Source organism: Lepidochelys kempii, chromosome 1 (assembly GCF_965140285.1).
Source record: "Lepidochelys kempii isolate rLepKem1 chromosome 1, rLepKem1.hap1, whole genome shotgun sequence".
NCBI lineage: Eukaryota > Metazoa > Chordata > Testudines > Cheloniidae > Lepidochelys > Lepidochelys kempii.
Genome location: NC_136380.1, coordinates 322,191,988 through 322,214,226, shown reverse-complemented (window position 1 = coordinate 322,214,226; position 22,239 = coordinate 322,191,988). Strand labels below are relative to the sequence as shown.

The 22,239-nt window shown below is 42.7% G+C and overlaps 1 protein-coding gene across 7 annotated transcripts in view; it reads right to left on the bottom strand.

The window, feature by feature from the left end:
- Positions 1 to 22,239, bottom strand: part of CERK (ceramide kinase) — a 74,669-nt gene that overhangs the window by 48,586 nt on the left and 3,844 nt on the right. For 4 of the 7 annotated variants that reach the window (XM_073328361.1, XM_073328359.2, XM_073328364.1 and 1 more), the window contains exons 2-4: positions 8,064 to 8,105; positions 2,396 to 2,509; positions 1,134 to 1,256 (exon numbers count right to left, since the gene is read on the bottom strand). In XM_073328361.1, coding sequence (XP_073184462.1) covers positions 1,134 to 1,256; positions 2,396 to 2,509; positions 8,064 to 8,105 — 279 coding nt within the window. The remainder of the gene's footprint in view (positions 1 to 1,133; positions 1,257 to 2,395; positions 2,510 to 8,063; positions 8,106 to 22,239) is intronic. The other 3 variants (XM_073328366.2, XM_073328362.2, XM_073328363.1) reach the window with 2 other exon arrangements.

Here is a 22,239-nt window from a genome sequence, read left to right as displayed (position 1 = left end):
CCTCCTTTCATAAGTAATGCATACAAAGTACTTCAAAAACAAAGCAATACTGGTATAACAGGAACTATGCAGCCAGCAACTACCAAGCACTCTGAAGTAGCTGACACTGGTGTGAGCACTGTAACTTGTTTTATTGGAAGAAACATTAACAAAGTTATTAGCAGATGTTTGTTCCCAGTGCTTAAGGCTCTGGGAAGTTTACTATTACTAAATAGTTATACCGGGCTTGTAGTTAGAGGCCCATAATTCTAGGTGTTTTACAAACACATAGATCTGGTCTACACTAGGAAATAAAGTTGGCAAGGCTACGCTGGTCAGGGGTGTGAAAAATCCACACCCCTGAGCGATGCAATAAACTGATCTAACCCCTCTCCAGATCAACTAGATCACTAGATCAACAGGAGAATTTTCCCATCAACCTAGCTACCGCCTCTCGGGCAAGTGGATTAGCTACACCAACAGGAGAACACCTCCTGCTGGCATAGGAAGCATCTTTAGTGAACCACTGAAGCTGTGCCACTGCAGCATTTTAAGCGTAGACAGGCCCATAGTCCATGCTCCAGAGGATTTTCAATCAATACAAGTGATATGTGGGGTGCGGGGAAGAAGAGCTTAAGCAGCAGTGTGTTTTTGAATCTAATGAAGTTTCGGAAGGTGCAGGAGATACTATGGATGGAATGGCTATTCTGTAGCAGCATTACCCCGGCTAACATACAAATGTTTATGCAGTGGTCTGGGATTCCTTGTCAGCATGAATGTATCCAAAAACTCCTCTCATTCATTCAAATCACAATACTATGGAAAGTCTGCAGGCCCCACATTCTCCAGTGCTCTTCACAGTCATTTACACTTGGACAAATGAATAAGAACCCTACTATTCTGATCTGTTAGGGTTTGACATTCACTTTCCACAGGTATTAATGACTATGCTGCCTTGCACCTTGTGACAGTGGAGAATCAGATACTTGCTAGTTCAAATGCAGCACACCTCCTATCCCCAACTGCTCTCCCTTAGGAGGGCATGAGCTGAGCTTAAGGGCTGAGTTAGCCACATTAATAGAAACTTAACTAAACTGCTGTAGGTGCCATGAAAATAATGTTGTATATTTCAGTAATTTAGTCGAACAACTTACTCTGTAACTCAAGTAGTTCTTTAAGTGCCTGTATCCACTGGTTACACAGTTGCTCATCAACGCACGAAAATGTTACTTCGCTGCACCGCCAGCGGTGTTTTTGTGCTCTTTTCATGTAATATACTATATAAAAAAAGAAAAAGAAAGACATTTATGTATTCTACATTTATTGCAACAATGAAATATACTTAATTGTGTGCTGAAGCCTAGTTTTAAAAATCTGTGCAACATATTTAAAAGACAATATATTAATGAACCAAAAGACACTACTACCCCCTTCTGGAATGTTTCTATTTCTCATAATTCTAATAGGAAAACTTTGTGTGTGTGTTTGTAAGAGGGCAACATTCCAAGTATTTTTCACAATTTAAAAAACAGTAATTCCTCCCTGACACATTTCAGCTTACAGTAACTGCTCAAATGTGAATGATTTTTTAAAGATACTTCTCAGCATGCCCAGAGGAAAGGACAATAGGTTATTACATGGTTGCTTACAAGAGTTGCAGCATTCATACTGCCTGAATTTCTTTTGTTTTGAAAAATTTATATGCCATATAAAGCTTGCAAAGTTCATGTCAGAAAAAACACCCAGTCCTCAGTACCCCCTTTTAAATATCACATCAGCTTGCAGGAAGCTGAAAGGAAGAGGGAGAATCTGAAAGCCAATTTCAGTCTCTTGAGAAGCATGTGTGTGGGTGGAAGAGAACCACCAAATCATTACAGACTATTTTCTCACATTTAGTCCTTCCATAAAGCCTTGGACAAGTACATTCAAGTCCCCTTTCCACAGTTAGCAGTACAGAGGATTGCCATTATATCACTAAGCAGGTTAGAGTACCATTGTATCTCACTTGATTGTACATAAGTGCTTACATAAAAGAAAGTCTTCACACGTCGAAAAATGTGTGAAAGATCTTTTCTCACACAGTCTGATCATTAATAATGATTGGAGTTTTCGTGAGGACAGCATCTCTTATTTGATTTTCTAGTGGAGTAATACAGAATCTATGATGCCACAATATTTACTTCGCAACAGTGAGATGTAGTAAGTAAGGGTTATGACTCCATTGTGGGACCAAAGAGAAGGAGATGAGCCATGAAGGAAAGATTTGATTAAAACATCTTTAACAATAATAAAAAGCCAGGCTCTTGACCAATAGTTCTGTTTATAAAAAACTCTTTGTACAGCTCTTAGATTCAAGTCCCCCTTACAATATCTACAGATTACTACAGCATTCTGAAAATAGGAGTAGTTTCCCTACCTGTGAAAGCATGCGGCTTTCCCATTTTTTGCCATTTTCCACTACTACATTGCTTCTCGTCAATTTCAGTTTCTTCTACAACAATAATCTCTGAGGCGGGCACAAAATAATTTCCTGTACAAACACAACATCCATACATGAAAACTGAACATTAACAATACAAAACACATTAAAATAGCCTCAAAACATAGAAGTGTAAAATGTGTATTTCATATCAAATGTAAAGACTATGTAGGTAAATATCAGACAAACAGCTTTGAACTAAGCCATGCACAACCAAGGACATAAATCAGGAATACAGGGTCACAACACCACTCACTCAAAATTGGCCCAACCATGAGCCCATCACTCTCCCCGACCCTCCCCCAGTCATGACAGAAGGGCAAATAAATCTTCAAATAAAGTGTTTTGTAATTCTAATTGTTGTTGTTGTTTCAATCCTATTCCTGGTACTGAAGAAAAGCTTACTGGTATCTAATTTCTACATCACCCTTACACCGTGATGATCTTGTTATTTCAGAAGCCTGACTATATTAAAAAAGTGGGAAGTACATGAAAAAAAAAATGAGATTTCACCGTACAAATAATTGTTAAATTTATCAAGGCTAAAAAGAGTAGGAGTGTGTGGCAAGCCAACCATAGCTATTTCTGTTTCTAAACAGACTCTAGAGCATAAATGTAACTTAATTTATTGAATATTGCTAGCTGCAGTTTAACCATGATTAAGACTATAATAATGGTCAGCTCTCTTGATAATCAAAGAATAGAACCTTTTATGTAAGAAGAAAAGGAGTACCTGTGGCACCTTAGAGACTAACAAATTTATTTGAGTGGTGCCACAAGTACTCCTTTTCTTTTTGCGAATACAGACTAACACGGCTGCTACTCTGAAACCTGTCATTTATGTAAGGGGATTTCAAAATGTAGTTGCCTGACCTGGCTAGACATGAAGCAGTCAAGAGCAGGAGGACAAGAAACAAAAGGGAGAAAGATATAATTTCTGCTCTGTTTGTGTTTTTAATTCTATTACTGAACTGTATAAGTTACTCAGATATTCTTCAATATTAAGGGCAATTCTGTGTTGCATTAACAAAAAACAAACTTTTAATGATTGTTCATTTTGCTATCTCCTGGACATGTTAAAATTAAAATGAGAGATTCCAATTAGATAAAATATAAACGAAGATTCTGGATAGGATACTCATTGGCATGTTTGCTAGGAGAAGTAACAGAAGGCACATTGCTTTATTACACATTTTCTATACACTAGAAAGAAAAGAAAGCGGTCTAACCCCGTAGGTAACAATAATTTCATACAAACTTTTAAATACATATTATTGCAAGCATTTATAAGTATCCGGGCTCCTTTTACATGGTTTAGATTAAAGGTAATCCTACATCACAACCAACACCATTTTAAAGACACATCAAGAAAATTTCACTAATCAAAAAATGAGAGAAAATTGAGCCAGCAGCAGGTAGAAAGTTAGCCCGACAAGTTTCACGATTCCTTCTGAATCGTGGCCAGGCTAAGGTTCAGATGTATTCCTGGCAAGAGAAAATTCCAGAGACACACCTGCTACTAAAAATACTCTGTCCAACAATCCCCTTAGTTCTTAATCTTGGGAGTTTAGTTTAAGCATTCTAGAGAAAGGTAAGCAGGCAGCATGGCAGGTCAGAGAAGTATCCAAGCCCTAGGACCTGTATATAGATTTAACTGGAAACACTGACTCAACCAGAAGTTGACTGGCAGCCAGTACCAAGTGTGGTGCAAAAAACACAATATGTTTGTCACAGCCTAGACCAGTACCACTCTCTGGACAAACGTCATTCTGTTGTGATGGGCTCCAACTGCTGAATCACACATGTAGTTAAGCTCTTTGGTTCTGGGTAGCGACTGATCACTGTTCCTAAATCTGGGTCTCAGGAAATCTCTCCTGGTGCAGCAGATTGTGTGTGTCAGACACCCTTCCTGGGCAGTGAGATGTTACTTAGATCCTGGAAGCAGTGCCTCAGTCCTCCTGAGCCTCCAGATGTTAGACTCATTCTCCCTACAGTCTAAATGGCTGTGGGAGTTCTGGTTCCCTAGTTAACCCCTTAATTGCTCTATCACAACTTTCCAGACAGTCTCTGTGCTAATAAATCAAACTCCTGGTACACAAAGAATGCTCAAAGCTACACTTAAGATTACATTCAAAACAGAGGTTCTAATACAACTGGCATTCTCAAAAGAAAAATGGAGTTCATAAGCTGACACAAAAATTGCTCAAACTGTCACATAGTTCTCTCTAGTTAACCCTGCCCTAAAGCAAGAGACATATTCTGAATTAGGAAAAGCTTTCAAGCAGCCTACACACAAGCCTATATATTGTTATACAAGATTTTGGGTGAGTTAAATAACATTTAAGGGGCCTACTAGAGTGTATGATGGGCACTAATCTGCCTAATCTTTCTAAAAAGTTAACTTTTATTTAAAAGAGTATAAGGATAGCATCTTGACTCCACCGCTGCTGTAGAGTGTTTCTAGCAGCTGAGGGCTAGATCTGTCTCTGCTTACAGCCTTCCCCAGACAGGAGTAACCTTAATTCACAATACAGTCATGGGTTTCACATCTGACTTCGACTGGGCAGCACCAATGACAGTGATGAAAAGAGAAAAGGAGTACTTGTGGCACCTTAGAGACTAACCAATTTATTTGAGCATAAGCTTTTGCGAGCTACAGCTCACTTCATCGGATGCATACTGTGGAAACTGCAGAAGACATTATATACACAGAGACCATGAAACAATACCTCCTCCCACCCCACTCTCCTGCTGGTAATAGCTTATCTAAAGTGAACACTCTCTTTACAATGTGTATGATAATCAAGTTGGGCCATTTCCAGCACAAATCCTCAATTTGATCTCCTTACAATGTGTGTGATGAGTGATCACTTTAGATAAGCTATTACCAGCAGGAGAGTGGGGTGGGAGGAGGTATTGTTTCATGGTCTCTGTGTATATAATGTCTTCTGCAGTTTCCACAGTATGCATCCGATGAAGTGAGCTGTAGCTCGCAAAAGCTTATGCTCAAATAAATTGGTTAGTCTCTAAGGTGCCACAAGTACTCCTTTTCTTTTTGCGAATACAGACTAACACGGCTGTTACTCTGAAACCAGTGATGAAAAGGATCTTGCACATTCTTCAGAGAAACTACTTACTCATTAGTGGTGAGTACTAGTTCAAACCATGGTTTGAGAAATCTCAGTTCCATCTAGGATGACTACACTAACTTACAAAGCCCTACTGTACTAGTGCTAGACACTGTACAGACACCAGACAAGTCTACTGTCTTCACAGGAGAAGACTGCCCCAACCTTAAGCAAGTTAAGAAAAATGTACTCCATGATAGGGGTAAATTTTCCAGCTCTCCCTCCTCCAATCTCAGTCCAAATACTAGCTCAAGAGTGAGACTAATACCGAGAACATTCCCACATGGTTCTGAAAAGTTGTCACGTTACATACAGATGGACAAATGTCATCGAGATGAATGTAGGGCCTCACTTCACTCTGCCAATAGAACATTGTGTGAAAATGTAGGGTCAACGAACAGTAGCCTAGGATCCTTATCCACCGCAGTCTATTCCTTCCCCGATAGAGCGGGTAGTTTCCACAAGTAGGTGCTCAAATACAAATGCATAGAGCAAGCTACAAAAGGCACCCTACTAAAATCATCCCCAAACAGGATGGCTTTATCTGCAACAGCCTGAAATATCATAACCACCCACAGAAGTAAATAGTAGGACAACTCTCTCAGAGAATTTGTGGAGCAATTATTCCCCTTGAAAATAATCCACACACCCAAACTACTAACCCCATAATAGTTTTACACTATACTGCAATGTGTTAGTGGAGTTCATTGCTATTTACACCGGTGTAATGGGATGATTTAGTTGGTGTTGGTCCTGCTTTGAGCAGGGGATTGGACTAGATGACATCCTGAGGTCCCTTCCAACCCTAATATTTGAGGATTCTATGTGTGAGATCAGTATCAGACCCTATATGTACAGTGTAGCTCATTATGGGCCTGTCTACACTACCGCTTAAATCGATGTAACTTACTTTGCTCAGGTGTATGAAAAAATCACCCCCCTGACCAACCCAAGTCACATCAACTTAAAGCATGTCCTCCCCATGCTATGTAAGCAGGACACGCTCTCCTGTCAGCGAAGCGTGTCTTCACCAGACGTGGTGCAGCTGCACCGATGTAGCGCGGTACTGTAGACTAGCCCTACGAGTTTGTCCTGGCTGAAATAATACACACATATACACACACACAGTATAAGTTTTAAACAAACAATTTAATATTGTACACAGCAATGATGATTGTGAAGCTTGGTTGAGGTGGTGAAGTTAGAGGGTGGAAGAGGGTGGGATATTTCCCAGGGAATGCCTTACTGCTAAATGATGAACTAGCATTCAGCTGAGCCCTCAAGGGTTAACACATTGTTAATGTAGCCTCACACTCTACAAGGCAGCACAAATGGTGGGAGGGGAGACAGCATGGCAGACAGAGACACAAACCCTGTGTGTGTGGGCGGGAGGGGAGAGAGAGAGATACACATTGCCCCTTTAAGTACACTGACATCACTCTAAGTACATTGCCTTTTTAAATAGATCAGGAAGTTGAGACAGCAGCTGCGGCCAGCAAGCTCTCTCTGTCCTGAGCCCTGTTGTGTCCCCACCCTGCTCTATATGGAGAAGGTTTAAGTGGGGGGCAGGCATAGGGGGGAGGGGGACACCTTGACATTAGCCCCCTTCTTCCCCCCTCCCCTGCACAGCAAGCAGGACGCTCCAGGGAGCAGCTCCAAGGCAGAGGGCAGGAGCAGCACATGGCAGTGGGGGGAGGGACATCTGAACTGCCGGCAATTGGTAGCCTGCTAGGCAGCTGCCGCACAGGGAACTTAGGGGAGCAGGGAGCTGATGGGGGGCTGCCGCTTCACCCTGGTTTCAAGCCCCCACCAGCTAGCTGCAATGGGCTGCTCTTCCTGCAAGCAGTGGACAAAGCAGGCAGCTGCCAAACTACGTTATAAGGGAGCATTGCACAACTTTAAACAAGCATGTTCCCTAATTGATCAGCAATGTAACAACGTTAACCGGGACGACTTTAAGTGAGGAGTTACTGTAAATTGGAGTTGAGGGATGACTTCTGGTAAGCTCTGAAACATGTGTGTAGGTTCCTTTAAATGTGTTTTCTCTTTAATTCTTTTACCTTAAGAATAAATGTACTTGCTCAGAAGGAACTCAGTGGTAACTTATAACTTGGGGCAATACATTGCTCAGAGCCCTTGGAGTGAAAGCAAAGTGCAGGCACTGGCCTCTTCGGCAATTTGGCTTGCTGGGGATATCACAATGTCAGGCAGGGAGCCACGCTGCCTTAAAATCCCTGGTAAGGAGGAAGAGAGACACCAGTCTCTCCCAAGAGAGGTGATGGCTGGGAGCTGGAAACCTGAAGTGGGAGCCCTTGCTGGGCCACAGAGGGGGAATATGAACATAGCTGGCTGAAAACTGTGACACATATACATTTAAATACACAAGTACCAGAAAAATGCTACAAACACTGGCTAATATTGTGTTTCTAACTGTTTAGTTCCTCATCAGCTCTTCAGAATGATGTTAGGATAATTACCTGATGTAACTGAAGTTGAGATTGTTCTTGAAATGGATATATCTATAAAGAAATAAAGTCTCAGCATACAGTATGCTACTTGTTGCTTTGCTAATATACATTTTATGTGACATTGGCAAGTGACAATACTTAGGATTCTCTCTTTCCTTTATATATAAATTAAAAATGAACACCGATGTTTTATTGTAACACACAAGAAAAGCAAGCACAGGGAAGGTCAGTGTGGTATTCTAATCACAAGAAGTGCAATTTTAAAGACTATAAAGACACAAAAATGTAGGGCTGGAAGGGACCTCAAGAAGTCCTCAAGCCCAGCCCCCTGTGCTAAGATAGGACCAAATAAATCCAGAACATCCCTGACAAGTGTTTGTCCAAACTGTTGTTAATAAACCTCAAATGATGGTGATTGAAAGTCTGTATAATTACCCTTAACTACCCTTAGAATTAGGAAAATGAGGAAACATTTTCTAATATCTAACCTTATGCTCCCATGGTGCAGATGAAGGTAGGATTTGTAGTAATGGGCTTAAAGGGACATAGCAAACAATTGATCACTATCCTCTTTATAACACCCCATAACATATTTGAAGACTTATCAAGTGTCCCCTCAGGTTTCTTTTCTAAAGACTAAACATGCCCAGTTTTTTTAAACCTTTCCTTTAGGGCTGTTGATTCATCGCAGTTAACTCACGCGCTTAACTAAAAAAAATTAATAGCAATTATTCGCAATTTTAATTGCACTGTTAAACAGTAGAATACCAATTGAAATTTATTAAATATTTTGGATGTTTTTCTACATTTTCATATATATTGTATTCTGTGTAAATTTAAATCAAAGTGTTATTTTTATTACAAATATTTGCACTGTAAAAATCACAAACAAAAGAAATAGTATTTTTCAATCCATCTCATTCAAGAACTGTAGTAGCAAACTCTTTGCCATGAAAGTTGGCTAGATTGTCGGGCTCAATGGGTAGTGATCAATGGCTTCATGTCTACTTGGCAGCCGGTACCAAGTGGAGTGCCCCAAGGGTCGGTCCTGGGGCCGGTTTTGTTCAATATCTTCCTAAATGATCTGGAGGATGGTGTGGATTGCACCCTCAGCAAGTTTGCAGATGACACTAAACGCTGGAGGGTAGGGATAGGAAACAGAGGGACCTAGACAAATTAGAGGATTGGGCCAAAAGAAATCTGATGAGGTTCAACAAGGACAAGTGCAGAGTCCTGCACTTAGGATGGAAGAACCCCATGCACCGCTACAGACTAGGGACCGACTGGCTAAGCAGCAATTCTGCAGAAAAGGACTTAGGGGTGACAGTGGACGAGAAGCTGGATATGAGTCAACAGTGTGCCCTTGTTGCCAAGAAGGCCAATGGCATTTTGGGGTGTATAAGTAGGGGCATTGCCAGCAGATCGAGGGACGTGATCGTTCCCCTCTATTCAACATTGGTGAGGCCTCATCTGGAGTACGGTGTCCAGTTTTGGGCCCCACACTACAAGAAGGATGTGGAAAAATTGGAAAGAGTCCAGCGGAGGGCAACAAAAATGATTAGGGGACTGGAACACATGATTGATGAGGAGAGGCTGAGGGAACTGGGGATGTTTAGTCTGCAGAAGAGAAGAATGAGGGGGGATTTGATAGCTGCTTTCAACTACCTGAAAGGAGGTTCCAAAGAGGATGGATCTAGACTGTTCTCAGTGGTAGCAGATGACAGAACAAGGAGTAATGGTCTCAAGTTGCAGTGGGGGAGGTTTAGGTTGGATATTAGGAAAAACTTTTTCACATGGAGGGTGGTGAAACACTGGAATGCATTACCTAGGGAGGTGGTGGAATCTCCTTCCTTAGACGTTTTTAAGGTGAGGCTTGACAAAGGCCTGGCTGGGATGATTTAATTGGGGATTGGTCTTGCTTTGAGCACGGGGTTGGACTAGATGACCTCCTGAGGTCCCTTCCAACCCTGATATTCTATGATTGACATACATTTGTTTTCATTATCTGAGTAAGATGCCACCAGGAGAAGGTTGATTTTCTTTTTTTCGTGGTTCGGGTTCTGTAGTTTCCGCATCGGTGTATTGCTCTTTTAAGACTTCTAAAAGCATGCTCCACACCTCATCCCTCTCAGATTTTGGAAGCCACTTTAGATTCTTAAAACTTGGGTCAAGTGCTGTAGCTGTCTTTAGAAATCTCCCATTGGTACCTAGATAGAAAGTTGGCTAGATTGTCGGGCTCAATGGGTAGTGATCAATGGTTTCATGTCTAGTTGGCAGCCGGTACCAAGTGGAGTGCCCCAAGGGTCGGTCCTGGGGCCGGTTTTGTTCAATATCTTCCTAAATGATCTGGAGGATGGTGTGGATTTCACCCTCAGCAAGTTTGCAGATGACACTAAACTGGGAGGAGAGGTAGACTTTCTATCCACCTTATAGTCCATTCATCCAGCCCATACCACTTTAACTTGCTGGCAAGAATACTGTGGGAGACTGTGTCAAAAGCTTTGCTAAAGTCAAGGAACAGCACATCCACGGCTTTCCCTTCATCCACAGAGCCAGTTACCTCATCATAGAAGGCAATTAGATTAGTCAGGCATGACTTGCCCTTGGTGAATCCATGCTGACTGTTCCTGATCACTTTCCTCTCCCTTAAGTGCTTCAAAATTGATTCCTTGAGGACCTGCTCCATGATTTTTCCAGGGACTGAGGTCAGGCTGACTGGCCTGTAGTTCCCAGGATCCTCCTTCTTCCCTTTTTTAAAGATGGGCACTATATTAGCCTTTTTCCAGTCGTCCGGGACTTCCCTGGATCGCCATGAGTTTTCAAAGATAATGGCCAATGGCTCTGCAATCACATCTGCCAACTCCTTAGCACTCTCAGATTGAACGCATCCGGCCCCATGGACTTGTACACGTCCAGCTTTTCTAAATAGTCCCGAACCACTTATTTCTCCACAGAGGGCTGGTCACCTCCTCCCCATGCTGTGTTGCCCAGTGCAGCAGTCTGGGAGCTGACCTTGTTTGTGAAGACAGAGGCAAAAAAAGCATTGAGTACATTAGCTTTGGATTGTTATTGAGCAGAACCCATCATCTGCATGGACTCGGGTGACCAGACAGCAAGGGTGAAAAATTGGGACATGGGGTGGGGGGATAACAGGCACCCATATAAAACAAAGCCCCAAATATCAGGACTGTCCCTGTAAAAATCGGGACTCTGGGCACCCTAGTATGGACACATGTCCCCTGGAATGGTGGTTGAAGCAGGAAGGGACATATGAATCTTTAGCGCCTCTGGTACGTAAATATCTTGCGATGTCAGCTACAACAGTGCCATGAGAATGCCTGTTCTCACTTTCAGGTGACATTTTAAACAAGAAGCAGGCAGCATTACATCCTTCAAATGTAAACAAACTTGTTTGTCTGAGCAACTGGCTGAACAAGAAGTAGGACTGAGTGGACTTGTAGGCTCTGAAGTTTTACATTGTTCTGTTTTTGAGTGCAGCTTTTTTTTGGGTACATAATTCAACATTTGTACATTCAGCTTTCATGATAAAGAGATTGCAGTACAGTACTTATATTAGGTGAACTGAAAAATATTATTTCTTTTGTTTTTTTTTACAGTGCAAATACTTGTAATAAAAATAAATATAAAGTGAGCACGGTACACTTTGTATTCTGTGTTATAACTGAAATCAATATATTTGAAAACGTAGAAAATATCCAAAAGTATTTAAATAAATGGTATTCTATTATTAACAGCGTAATTAATCGTGCGATCACAATTTTTTTTAATCGCTTGGCAGCCCTACTTTCCTTATAAATCAGGCTTTCTAAACCTTATATCATTTTTGTTGCTCTCCCTTGGATTCTCTCCAGTTTGTCTACATCTTTCCTAAAGTGTTGTGCACAAAAGTGGATGCTATACTCTAGCTGAGGCCTCACCAGTGCCAAGCAGAACAAAACAATTACCTCCCACATCTTACATGACAGTCCTGTTAATATATCGTAAAATATTAGCCTTTCACAGCTGCATCACATTGTTGACACACATTCAGTTAATGATCCTTTCAGGAATGATCTAGTTATTACTTAGCCTTGCCTTGACTGCAGGGGACTGGACTAGATGACCTGTTAAGGTCCCTTCCAGTTCTACACTTCTATGATTCTATAACCCGCAGATCCTTTTCAGCATTTAACTTGATATTACCCATTTTGTAGCTGTGTCAGGATCACATTACCATGTGGAAGAATCAGTGTATTGTGTCTGAAAAAGAAGGTCTCATCAGCATTTGAGAGAGAAAGGGAGAAGGAGAGCAAGACTTCATGTTCTGGATAAGAAACCACACACAGGCAGATGGCGGGAGAGACAGTGGACTCCTTAGAGGGCTCTGGTCTACAGCCAAACATGCTCTGGAGTGGTAAGGAAATGGAGGTAGGGTATTCTGTCTACATCTGTATCTCTCTTTTGGTATCTAAATAAAGATTAATGTTTAGAATCTTGTGAAAAGTCTTTGTGTCTGTTGGCTTCACTATCACATGCCCCTAAGAGTGAAACCCAACCCAGAGAACCCACACAGCTGGAATTCTGGGATAGGGTGTGCTTCAGCTACAGGGGAGCCTGACAGGGTGTGGTGGGGGGGGGGCAAGCACTTGTCCCAAAGGCTAGGCAGTTGAACTGTGAGGTTACAGCTCTCAGAAATGGGTGCTAGACAGAGCACCTGTACCATAAAAGTGTGCCTAGAGACCCCAGCCAGGGGCAATGCCTGGACTCTGTTCAGATTCACCAGCTTAAAGCACCCAAATCCCAGTGAAGTGGGACCCAAACACAACAGACCGGTGAATATCAACCTAGGAGCTCTACCAGGGCTATAAATGTGCGACAGCAAGAGTGGAACTGTTTTCATTCAAACTGAGTACTGTACTCTGAAAATATTTCTTTATACTTCACATGTACTCACATTAAGAAAAATACAAGAGATGAAAGTAATAGGAAAGAATATTCACTTCAGTCCCCAGAAAAATCACAGTGCAAGTCCTCAAAGCAATCCATTTTGAAGCACTTGGAGGAGAGAAAGGATTCACCAAGGGCAAGTCATCCTGACCAACCTCATTGCTTTTATCATGAGATAACTGGCTCGGTTGATGTGGGGAAGGCGGTGGATGTGATATACCTTCACTGTAGTGAAGCTTTTGATATGCTCTCCCACTGTAAGGTGGACAGAAAGCTTGCTACATTGTTGGACTCACTAGGTAGCGATCAACGGCTCGATGTCTAGTTGGCAGCCGGTATCAAGTGGAGTGCCCCAGGGGTCTGTCCTGGGGCCAGTTTTGTTCACCATCTTCATTAATGACCAGGATGATGTGATGGATAACACCCTCAGCAAGTTTGCAGATGACACTCAACTGGAGGGAGAGGTAAAGATATGCTGGAGGGTAGGGATAGGGTCCAGAGTGACCTAGACAAATTAGAGGATTGGACCAAAAGAAATCTGATGAGGTTCAACAAGGACAAGTGAAGAGTCCTGCACTTAGGACGGAAGAATCCCATGTACTGCTACAGGCTGGGGACTGACTGGCTAAGCAGTTGTTCTGCAGAAAAGGACCTAGGGATTGCAGTGGGTGAGAAGCTGAATATGGGATCAACAGTGTGCCCTTGTTGCTAAGAAGGCTAACGGCATATTGGGCTGCATTAGTAGGAGCACTGCCAGCAGATAGAGGAATTTTTTATTATTCCCCTCTATTCAGCACTAGTGAGGCCACATCTGGAGTACTGTGTCCAGTTTTGGGGCCCCCACTACAGAAAGGATGTGGACAAATTGGAGAGACTCCAGCAGATGGCAACAAAAAAGATTAGGGGGCTGGGGCACATGATTTATGAGGAGAGGCTGACCTGCGGTTATTTAGTCTGCAGAAGAGTGAGGGGCCTTCAACTACCAAAACGGGGGTTCAAAACAGGATGGCACTAGGCTGTTCTCAGTGGTGACAGATGACAGAACAAGGAGCAATGATCTCAAGCTGCAATGAGGGAGGTGTAGGTTGGGTATTAGGAAAAACTATTTCACTAGGAGGATGGTGAAGCACTGGAATGCCATACCTAGGGAGATGATGGAATCTCCATCCTTAGAGGTTTTGAAGGCCTGGCTTGACGAAGGCCTGGCAGGGATGATTTAGTTGGGGTTAGTCCTGCTTTGAGCAAGGGATTGGATTAGATGACCTCCTGAGCTCTCTTCCAACCCTAATCTTCTAGGATTCTATGAATATATATGCATATTGCACTGAGTACGTAGTATGACAATTTCTCCGATTGACAGAAACATCAGCTTGTAGAACTTCTCATTACACACTTCCTACAAGTTTTATTTTAGATTATTCAATTATGTAAGTGATGGGCAACAATACAGGGGCTGCTGCCACATTTCCCCATAATTTTCACTTACCCCATAGGAACATTAGCAATTCATTTGAATTTTATTGGCTGACCTAATCTTTGTCTAAAGACCTACTGTCCCATACACTTTGAAAGTGTCACAATGGAAGTGAAATCAGACCAGACAGCAAATTGAATATCTGTATTACTTTGTATCTTAGAGGCTCCCACCAAATATGGCACCATAAAAGGTGAGATATCAGAGTTTACAATCTAAGGCCATGTCTACAGTACCCACCAGATCGGCGGGTAGTGATCGATCTATCGGGGATTGATTTATCACATCTAGTGTAGACGCGATAAATTGATCCCCGATTGCTCTGTCGTCGGCTCCGGAACTCCACCATGGCGAGAGGCGGAAGCGGAGTCGACAGTGGAGAGGTGGCCGTCGATCCCGGGCCGCGAGGATGCAAAGTAAGTGATTCTAAGTCGATCTAAGATACAGCGACTTCACCTACGCTATTCTCGTAGCTGAAGTTGCGTATCTTAGATCGATTCCCCCCCATCCCCTGCAGTGTAGACTGGGCCTAAAACACAGTTAGAAACAAGGAGCGGGAAGGAAAGGTGAAGAAATGTGCCCAAGGTCACATAGCAGAGGTCATTGGCACGGCCAGAAATAGAACCCAGACGCTTGGTCTGATACCGTGTTTGCTACAAGATGCTCTCTATTATGAAAGTGCAGTCAAAAAGCTCTACACATTTATATTGGTAAGCCAAACTCAAATGTTTCATATTAGATATCAGGTTTCAGCAAAAAGAAAAGGAGTACTTGTGGCACCTTAGAGACTAACCAATTTATTTGAGCATAAGCTTTCGTGAGCTACAGCTCACTTCATTGGCTGCATACTGTGGAAAGTAATAAATTGGTTAGTCTCTAAGGTGCCACAAGTACTCCTTTTCTTTTTGCGAATACAGACTAACACGGCTGTTACTCTGAAAAAAGATCTTTTTATACACACAAGCCATGAAAAAATGGGTATTTACCACTACAAAAGGTTTTCTCTCCCCCCACCCCACTCTCCTGCTTGTAATAGCTTATCATAGAATCTCAGGGCTGGAAGGGACCTCAGGAGGTCATCTAGTCCAACCCCCTGCTCAAAGCAGGACCAGTGTCCAATTTTTGCCCCAGATCCCTAAATGGCCCCCTCAAGGATTGAACTCACAATCCTGGGTTTAGCAGGCCAATGCTCAAACCACTGAGCTATACCCCCCCCCCCTCAGGGATTATCTAAAGCAATCACCCTCCTTACAATGTGGATGATAATCAAGGTGGGCCATTTCCAGCACAAATCCAGGGTTTAACAAGAAAGTCTGGGGTGGGGGGGTAGGAAAAAACATACTACACATCAGGGAAATTATAGCATCTCTACAATTGACTGGCAAAGCCACACCTAAATGCTGAATTGATTCCAGACATTTAAACCAGGAAGAGATCAACAAGTTGTAGCGATTTTTTTTCAAAATACAATGATTGAAGACCTGGAGGAACTGATAAAATATTAAATGTGAAGCTTGGCTACTCAATAACCAAATGTAATTAATGACTAAGGACTATGTATGTGATTTTGAGGTGTGGTTGTGGGGCAAGAAACCTTATATATTTGAAGAGTATTAATACACCAAGGAAGAAGTAGTGTAATGAAGTAACGGAGGAGCAAAGAGATATTTAAGGTAAACTTGAGGGAATTTTTGTCCTAAACACTGAACTCTATTAGACCATAGTAGTCTCCCAAAGAAAGTGGAAGCCTCATTGTGTTGCTTATTTAAACTAAACTGAAGAAAACTCTTGAAAATATATTCTAGTTAATAACCCTGCACTGGCAGGGGTAGGAGAAACTAATAGGCTTTTTCATTTGTAATGCCTATGATTTAAATCCTACATACGACGGTATGAATATAGATGAGCTTTATATCTAACAGTTCATTAGAGGTCTTTATAAATACCATATATAACTGAAGGTCAAAACATTTTTCCTGACAAAAGGAATTTTTCACAGAGTGAGCATACAAGCCTCAAGACTTTCCACAAATCCTCCTAATTTGAAAACTTTTAAATTGTTAGTTTTTCAGATTAAGCTTTATTTTTAATCTCTGCATGTAGGATGAATTCTCCTCTCCTCCCTTGCGAACTGTTCCCTTTTGGGAAGTTTGAGCGAATTCTCTTTAGCAGTTTCTGTATTTGGGTAGGAAGGAGACAAGTGGGCATTTGAACACTCTTTATGAGCAGTCCTTTCCTGTTTCCTGCCCACCAGTGTTTTCCTGTTTTATAGAAGTACCAAATAACTTTCACAAAAGATAAGCCCAAGTCCAAAAGGTCAGATAATAGTTGGAAGGTCAACAGCCCTCAAGAAAGTGCTACCTTTGCTAAGTTTGAGACAATGATTGTTTTAATTTAATGATCACATGATAACTGCAAACCACTCATAAAAATACATAATTTTATAAGCTGTGCACAGGTAAATTTATAGTTAGATATACTGCACAGTAACGCCCTGATCATGAAGGATCAACTTTTAAAAGGCAATCAATCTTTACCAAATTACTGCCTCTTCACTCAGGTACTTTTGGGTTGCTTGCCAATCCTCCTCATAAAAGTGTTCATTTATATTTTAGCAGCACACATTTCTTTCATATTCCCAAGTCCTTATAAAGACTGTACTGAGGCCTCCAGAGCACAGAGAACCTAAAAGCCAACAGGAGTCACCTGTGAAGCTCTAGTAAATATTGCCTTAGTAGCTAACCGCACATTCCACAAATCACACATCAAGCAGTTAAAAGGAGGATGCACTTCAGATACTGAATTATTTTCTTCATAAAGTGTAGCTGTGCCTCCAGAAGCGCACTTCCATATTTCCTTGTTTTTACTCTTTATTTACCAGTGTGTCTTAAATAGACTTTTGCAGGACTGCAGCCAAATTTGATAACAGGGACTGCCATGATTCTCCAACCTACCTAGTGCTTCGGCAGACATACCAAGAAAAGTCAAGTTCATTGTGCTTTTTCACAGCTCTTAGCCAACCTCAATTTTTTGCATGTACAATGACCAGACAACATTCTATTTGCAAAGGATTATGGGGGATACCATCTGCTTTGCAGCAGCCATCTTACCCAGTCCACATCCCATCTCAGCAGAAAATAGTCAACAGCAGATACAAGCATATAAGCAGCCACTGGTTCCGAACGAAACTAGCGTGCTGGGAGCACATCCAGTAGGTTCTGTGGTTCTTTCATGGTCTGGAGCAGGGGTTCTCAACCTTTTTCTTTCTGAGGCCCCTCCAACATGCAATACAAACTCCTCGGCACAAGCTGTGCCACAAGTGTTTTTCTGCATATAAAAACCAGGGTGGCATTAGGGGGTAGCAAGCAGGGAAATTTGGGGCCCCATTCCACAGGGGGCGCTGCGAAGCTAAGTTGCTCAGGCTTCAGCACTGGGTGGTGGGGCTTGGGGCGGTGGGGCTTCAGCTTTCTGCTCTGGGCCCCAGTGAATCTAATGCTGGCCATGCTTGGTGGCCCCCCGGAGGCCTCAGACCCCTGTCTGAAAAGTGCTGGTCTGAAGGAAGTATATCATCCGCACAGAAGCCGCCAGTTCAAAAGCAGCCCCACTCTAACCTATGCATCAGCTAACTACTAAGGGTATATCTACACAGCAATATGAGCCCAGGCTCAAGCCTACCTCCCCTTTTAGCCACACACCAATTGTACTAACCTAGGGCTCGGACCTAGGGTCCAAGATCCTGCAGGGCTGGAGAGTCCAAGCCTGTGTTAAGCTAGGACCAAAGGTCCAAGCCCTACTGCTTTCCTGTGTGCGTGCAGCACTGGCAGTCTTCTGCATATATCCCAGAATTCCTGGTGGAAGAAGAGCAATGCCACTGGTAGCAAGCACAGAGGCCAGACCTACCGTTATTGCCTGGCTGAGTGCACTCCCCCTTCCTACTCCTGCTGCTCCTCACTGCTGCATGGAGCTTGCCTGGAGCAGGGAGCAAAGTTGACAGGCAGGAGGCAGCTGCCAGGATGTTGGGAGGTTGCAGAGCTGAGCCTGGAGCTCTGCCCCTCCCCCGCCCTGCAGGGCAGCCCTTTAGTCCCTGCTCCACTCTCTGTCCCTTGGTCCCCACTATGCCCGCCCGCTCCTCCCAGGGCTGCATGTGCAGATTCACCCAGGCAGCATGCACTGTGAGGGCAGTGAGTGGGAGCCAGCCCTAAAACTTCCCCACTGCCTCCCGAGGATTCCTTATTTCTGCCTCCAGGGGTGCAGCAAGGGTAGGGATAAGAGATCCTGGGGGGTGCTGAAGCACACTGCACCACAAGCCTCGAGGATGCACTTCACTGGCTCTGCAGCTGGCAGCAGCCAGGCTGGGGTGTGTGTCTGTTTTTACTCTGAAACCTACATTTTATGTTAAGCTTCAACAAAAACAAAAAGCCAGACAACAATAAAATGAAAACCAACCAACCAAAGACACCTTCATTGATCATCCCATTTTAAAAATTAAGAATTGCAAAATTCCATTTTAATAGTCTGACAGCCCTGGAGATTGATGGCCTAATTATCCTCAGAATAGGTGCATATGCGCATGTTCCTGCCCATGTGACTCAGCCTAGAGATGGAGAGCCCAATTCTCAAATTAGATGGTAGTTCATTATAAAGACTTCCCAAACTTACTCCTGAGGGAATTCTGTGCCAAAAAATAAAAATTCTGCAAACTTATTTGTCAATAAATAAATGTAGAGGCTCCAGCATGGCAGTGGGGAGCACAGGCCACTGGCTCTATGGAAGTGGGAGAAAATGCATGGAAGTGGAAGGGGGAGGGGCAGAACGCAGCACACTCGGGGAAGAGGCGGGGGAGGAGCTTGACTGATGGCGGAGCCTGCCTTGCTTCTGCCCCCACAGAAGAGATCAGGGGAGGCGGTGGGGTGAAGAAGAGCAGGCCAGGTTGGACCCCTTTGGACCGTGGACCTGGTGCCATGGTAAATCCGGTACTGATTAAGTCTGATACACTTTGCCGGACACCTTCTTTGAAACTGATTCTTTTCCTAAGAATTTATAATAAATCCTCAGTCCTGCAATTAAAGCCAAGTTTACATTAGAAATTTGTTAAATGTTGACATGTCGGACGTTTACATGAGCAAACATGGAACTGGTAACAATAAAATTCTTAGTGTGCAACAGACTGATTATGCAGATAGTTCTTAATTAGGACATTTAAAGGGACACTTACAAAACAAAAAATGTATCTTAGATACACAGCTGATACCCGAAAAATATTACTCACCATTTAAACCTATTTCAAGGGTAAAGTTTACATTGAGTGCAGCCTGGTTTGTACTGAGGCATACCATTTTTGCAGAGGATTAGTTTGTATTCCATAATCTGTCATTGCATCTACACAAAAACTAATTAAAATTCAAATCAAAATATTTATATTAACACAAGAGTTAAGAGTAAACATAGTTAAGTAAGAGTAAATGTAAAGTTAGCCAATACTATGAGTGCACAAAATAGTGGGAAATGTATGTACAGCAGGAGTGGGCAACATGAAGCCCACAGGCCTAATGCGGCCCATCAGAGTAATCTGCTGGCGGGCCGCGAGACAATATTTACATTGACAGTCCACAAGCATGGCAACCCGCAGTTCTCAGTAGCTGTGGTTGACATACAGTGTATAATTTGAAAGAACGAGGAGTACTTGTGGCTCCTTAGAGACTAACAAATTTATTTGAGCATAAGCTTTCATGGGCTAAAGCCCACTTCACCAGATGCATGCAGTAAAAAATACATACGAAGATAGATAGATAGATATACAGAGAGAGAGAACATGAAAAAATGGGGGTTGCCATACCAACTCTTAACAAGACCAATCAATTAAGGAGGGTTATCATCAGCAGGAGAAAAAAACTTTTGTAGTGATAATCAGGATGGCCCATTTCAAACAGTTGACAAGAAGGTGTGAGTAACAGTAGGGGGAAAATTAGCATGGGGAAATAGTTTTTAGTTAGTGTAATGACTCATCCACTCCCAGTCTTTATTCAAGACTAATTTAATGGTGTCCAGTTTGCAGATTCATTCCAGTTTTCCTGTTTCTCATTGGAGTCTGTTTTTGAAGAGTTTTTGTTGAATAATTGCGACTTTTAGGTCTGAAATTGAGTGTCCAGGGCGGTCGAAGTGATCCCTAACTGGTTTTTGAATGTTATAATTCTTGACGTCTGATTTGTGTCCATTTCTTCTTTTAGGTAGAGACTGACCAGTTGGACCAATGTACATGGCAGAGGGGCATTGTTGGCACATGATGGCATATATTACATTAGTAGATGTGCAGGTGAATGAGTCTCTGATAGTGTGGCTGATGTGATTAGGTCCTATGACGGTGTCCCCTGAATAGATATGTGGACACAGTTGGCAACGGGCTTTGTTGCAAGGATGGGTTCCTGTGTTCATGTTTTTGTTGTGTGGCATGTGGTTGCTGGTGAGTATTTGCTTCAGGATGGGGGGGCTGTCTGTAAGCAAGGACTGGCCTGTCTCCCAAGATCTGAGAGAGTGAGAGGTTGTCCTTCAGGATAGGTTGTAGATCCTCGATGATGCGTTGGAGAGGTTTTAGTTGGGGGCTGAAGGTGACAGCTAGTGGCGTTCTGTTACTTTCTTTGTTGGGCCTGTCCTGTAGTAGGTGACTTCTGGGTAGTCTTCTGGCTCTGTCAATCTGTTTCTTCACCTCAGCAAGTGGGTATTGTAGTTGTAAGAATGCTTGATAGAGATCTTGTAGGTGTTTGTCTCTGTCTGAGGGGTTGGAGCAAATGCGGTTGTATCTTAGAGCTTGGCTGTAGACAATGGATCGTGCAGTGTGGTCTGGATGGAAGCTGGAGGCATGTAAGCGAGTATAGGGTGGCGTTTATGTGACCATGGCTTATCAGCACCGTTGTGTCCAGGAAGTGGATCTCTTGTGTGGACTGATCCAGGCTGAGGTTGATGGTGGAATGGAAATTGTTGAAATCATGGTGGAATTCCTCAAGGGCTTCTTGTCCATGGGTCCAGATGATGAAGATGTCATCAAAGTAGAGTTGGGGTATTAGGGGACGAGAGCTAAGGAAGCGTTGTTCTAAGTCAGACATAAAAATGTTGGCATACTGTGGGGCCATGGGGGTACCCATAGCAGTGCTGCTGACTTGAAGGTATACACTGTCCCCAAATGTGAAATAGTTGTGGGTGAGGACAAAGTCACAAAGGTCAGCCACTAGGTTTGCCATGACATTATCAGGGATACTGTCATAAATATAAAGGGAAGGGTAAACCCCTTTGAAATCCCTCCTGGCCAGGGGAAAGCTCCTCTCACCTGTAAAGGGTTAAGAAGCTAAAGGTAACCTCGCTGGCACCTGACCAAAATGACCAATGAGGAGACAAGATACTTTCAAAAGCTGGGAGGAGGGAGAGAAACAAAGGGTCTGTGTCTGTCTGTAGTCGTCTTGGCCGGGGATAGACCAGGAATGGAGTCTTAAGACTTTTAGTAAGTAATCTAGCTAGGTATGTGTTAGATTATGATTTCTTTAAATGGCTGAGAAAAGAATTGTGCTGAATAGAATAACTATTTCTGTCTGTGTATCTTTTTTGTAACTTAAGGTTTTGCCTAGAGGGGTTCTCTATGTTTTTGAATCTAATTACCCTGTAAGATATCTACCATCCTGATTTTACAGGGGGGATTTCTTTATTTCTATTTACTTCTATTTTTTATTAAAAGTCTTCTTGTAAAACACTGACTGCTTTTTCATTGTTCTCAGA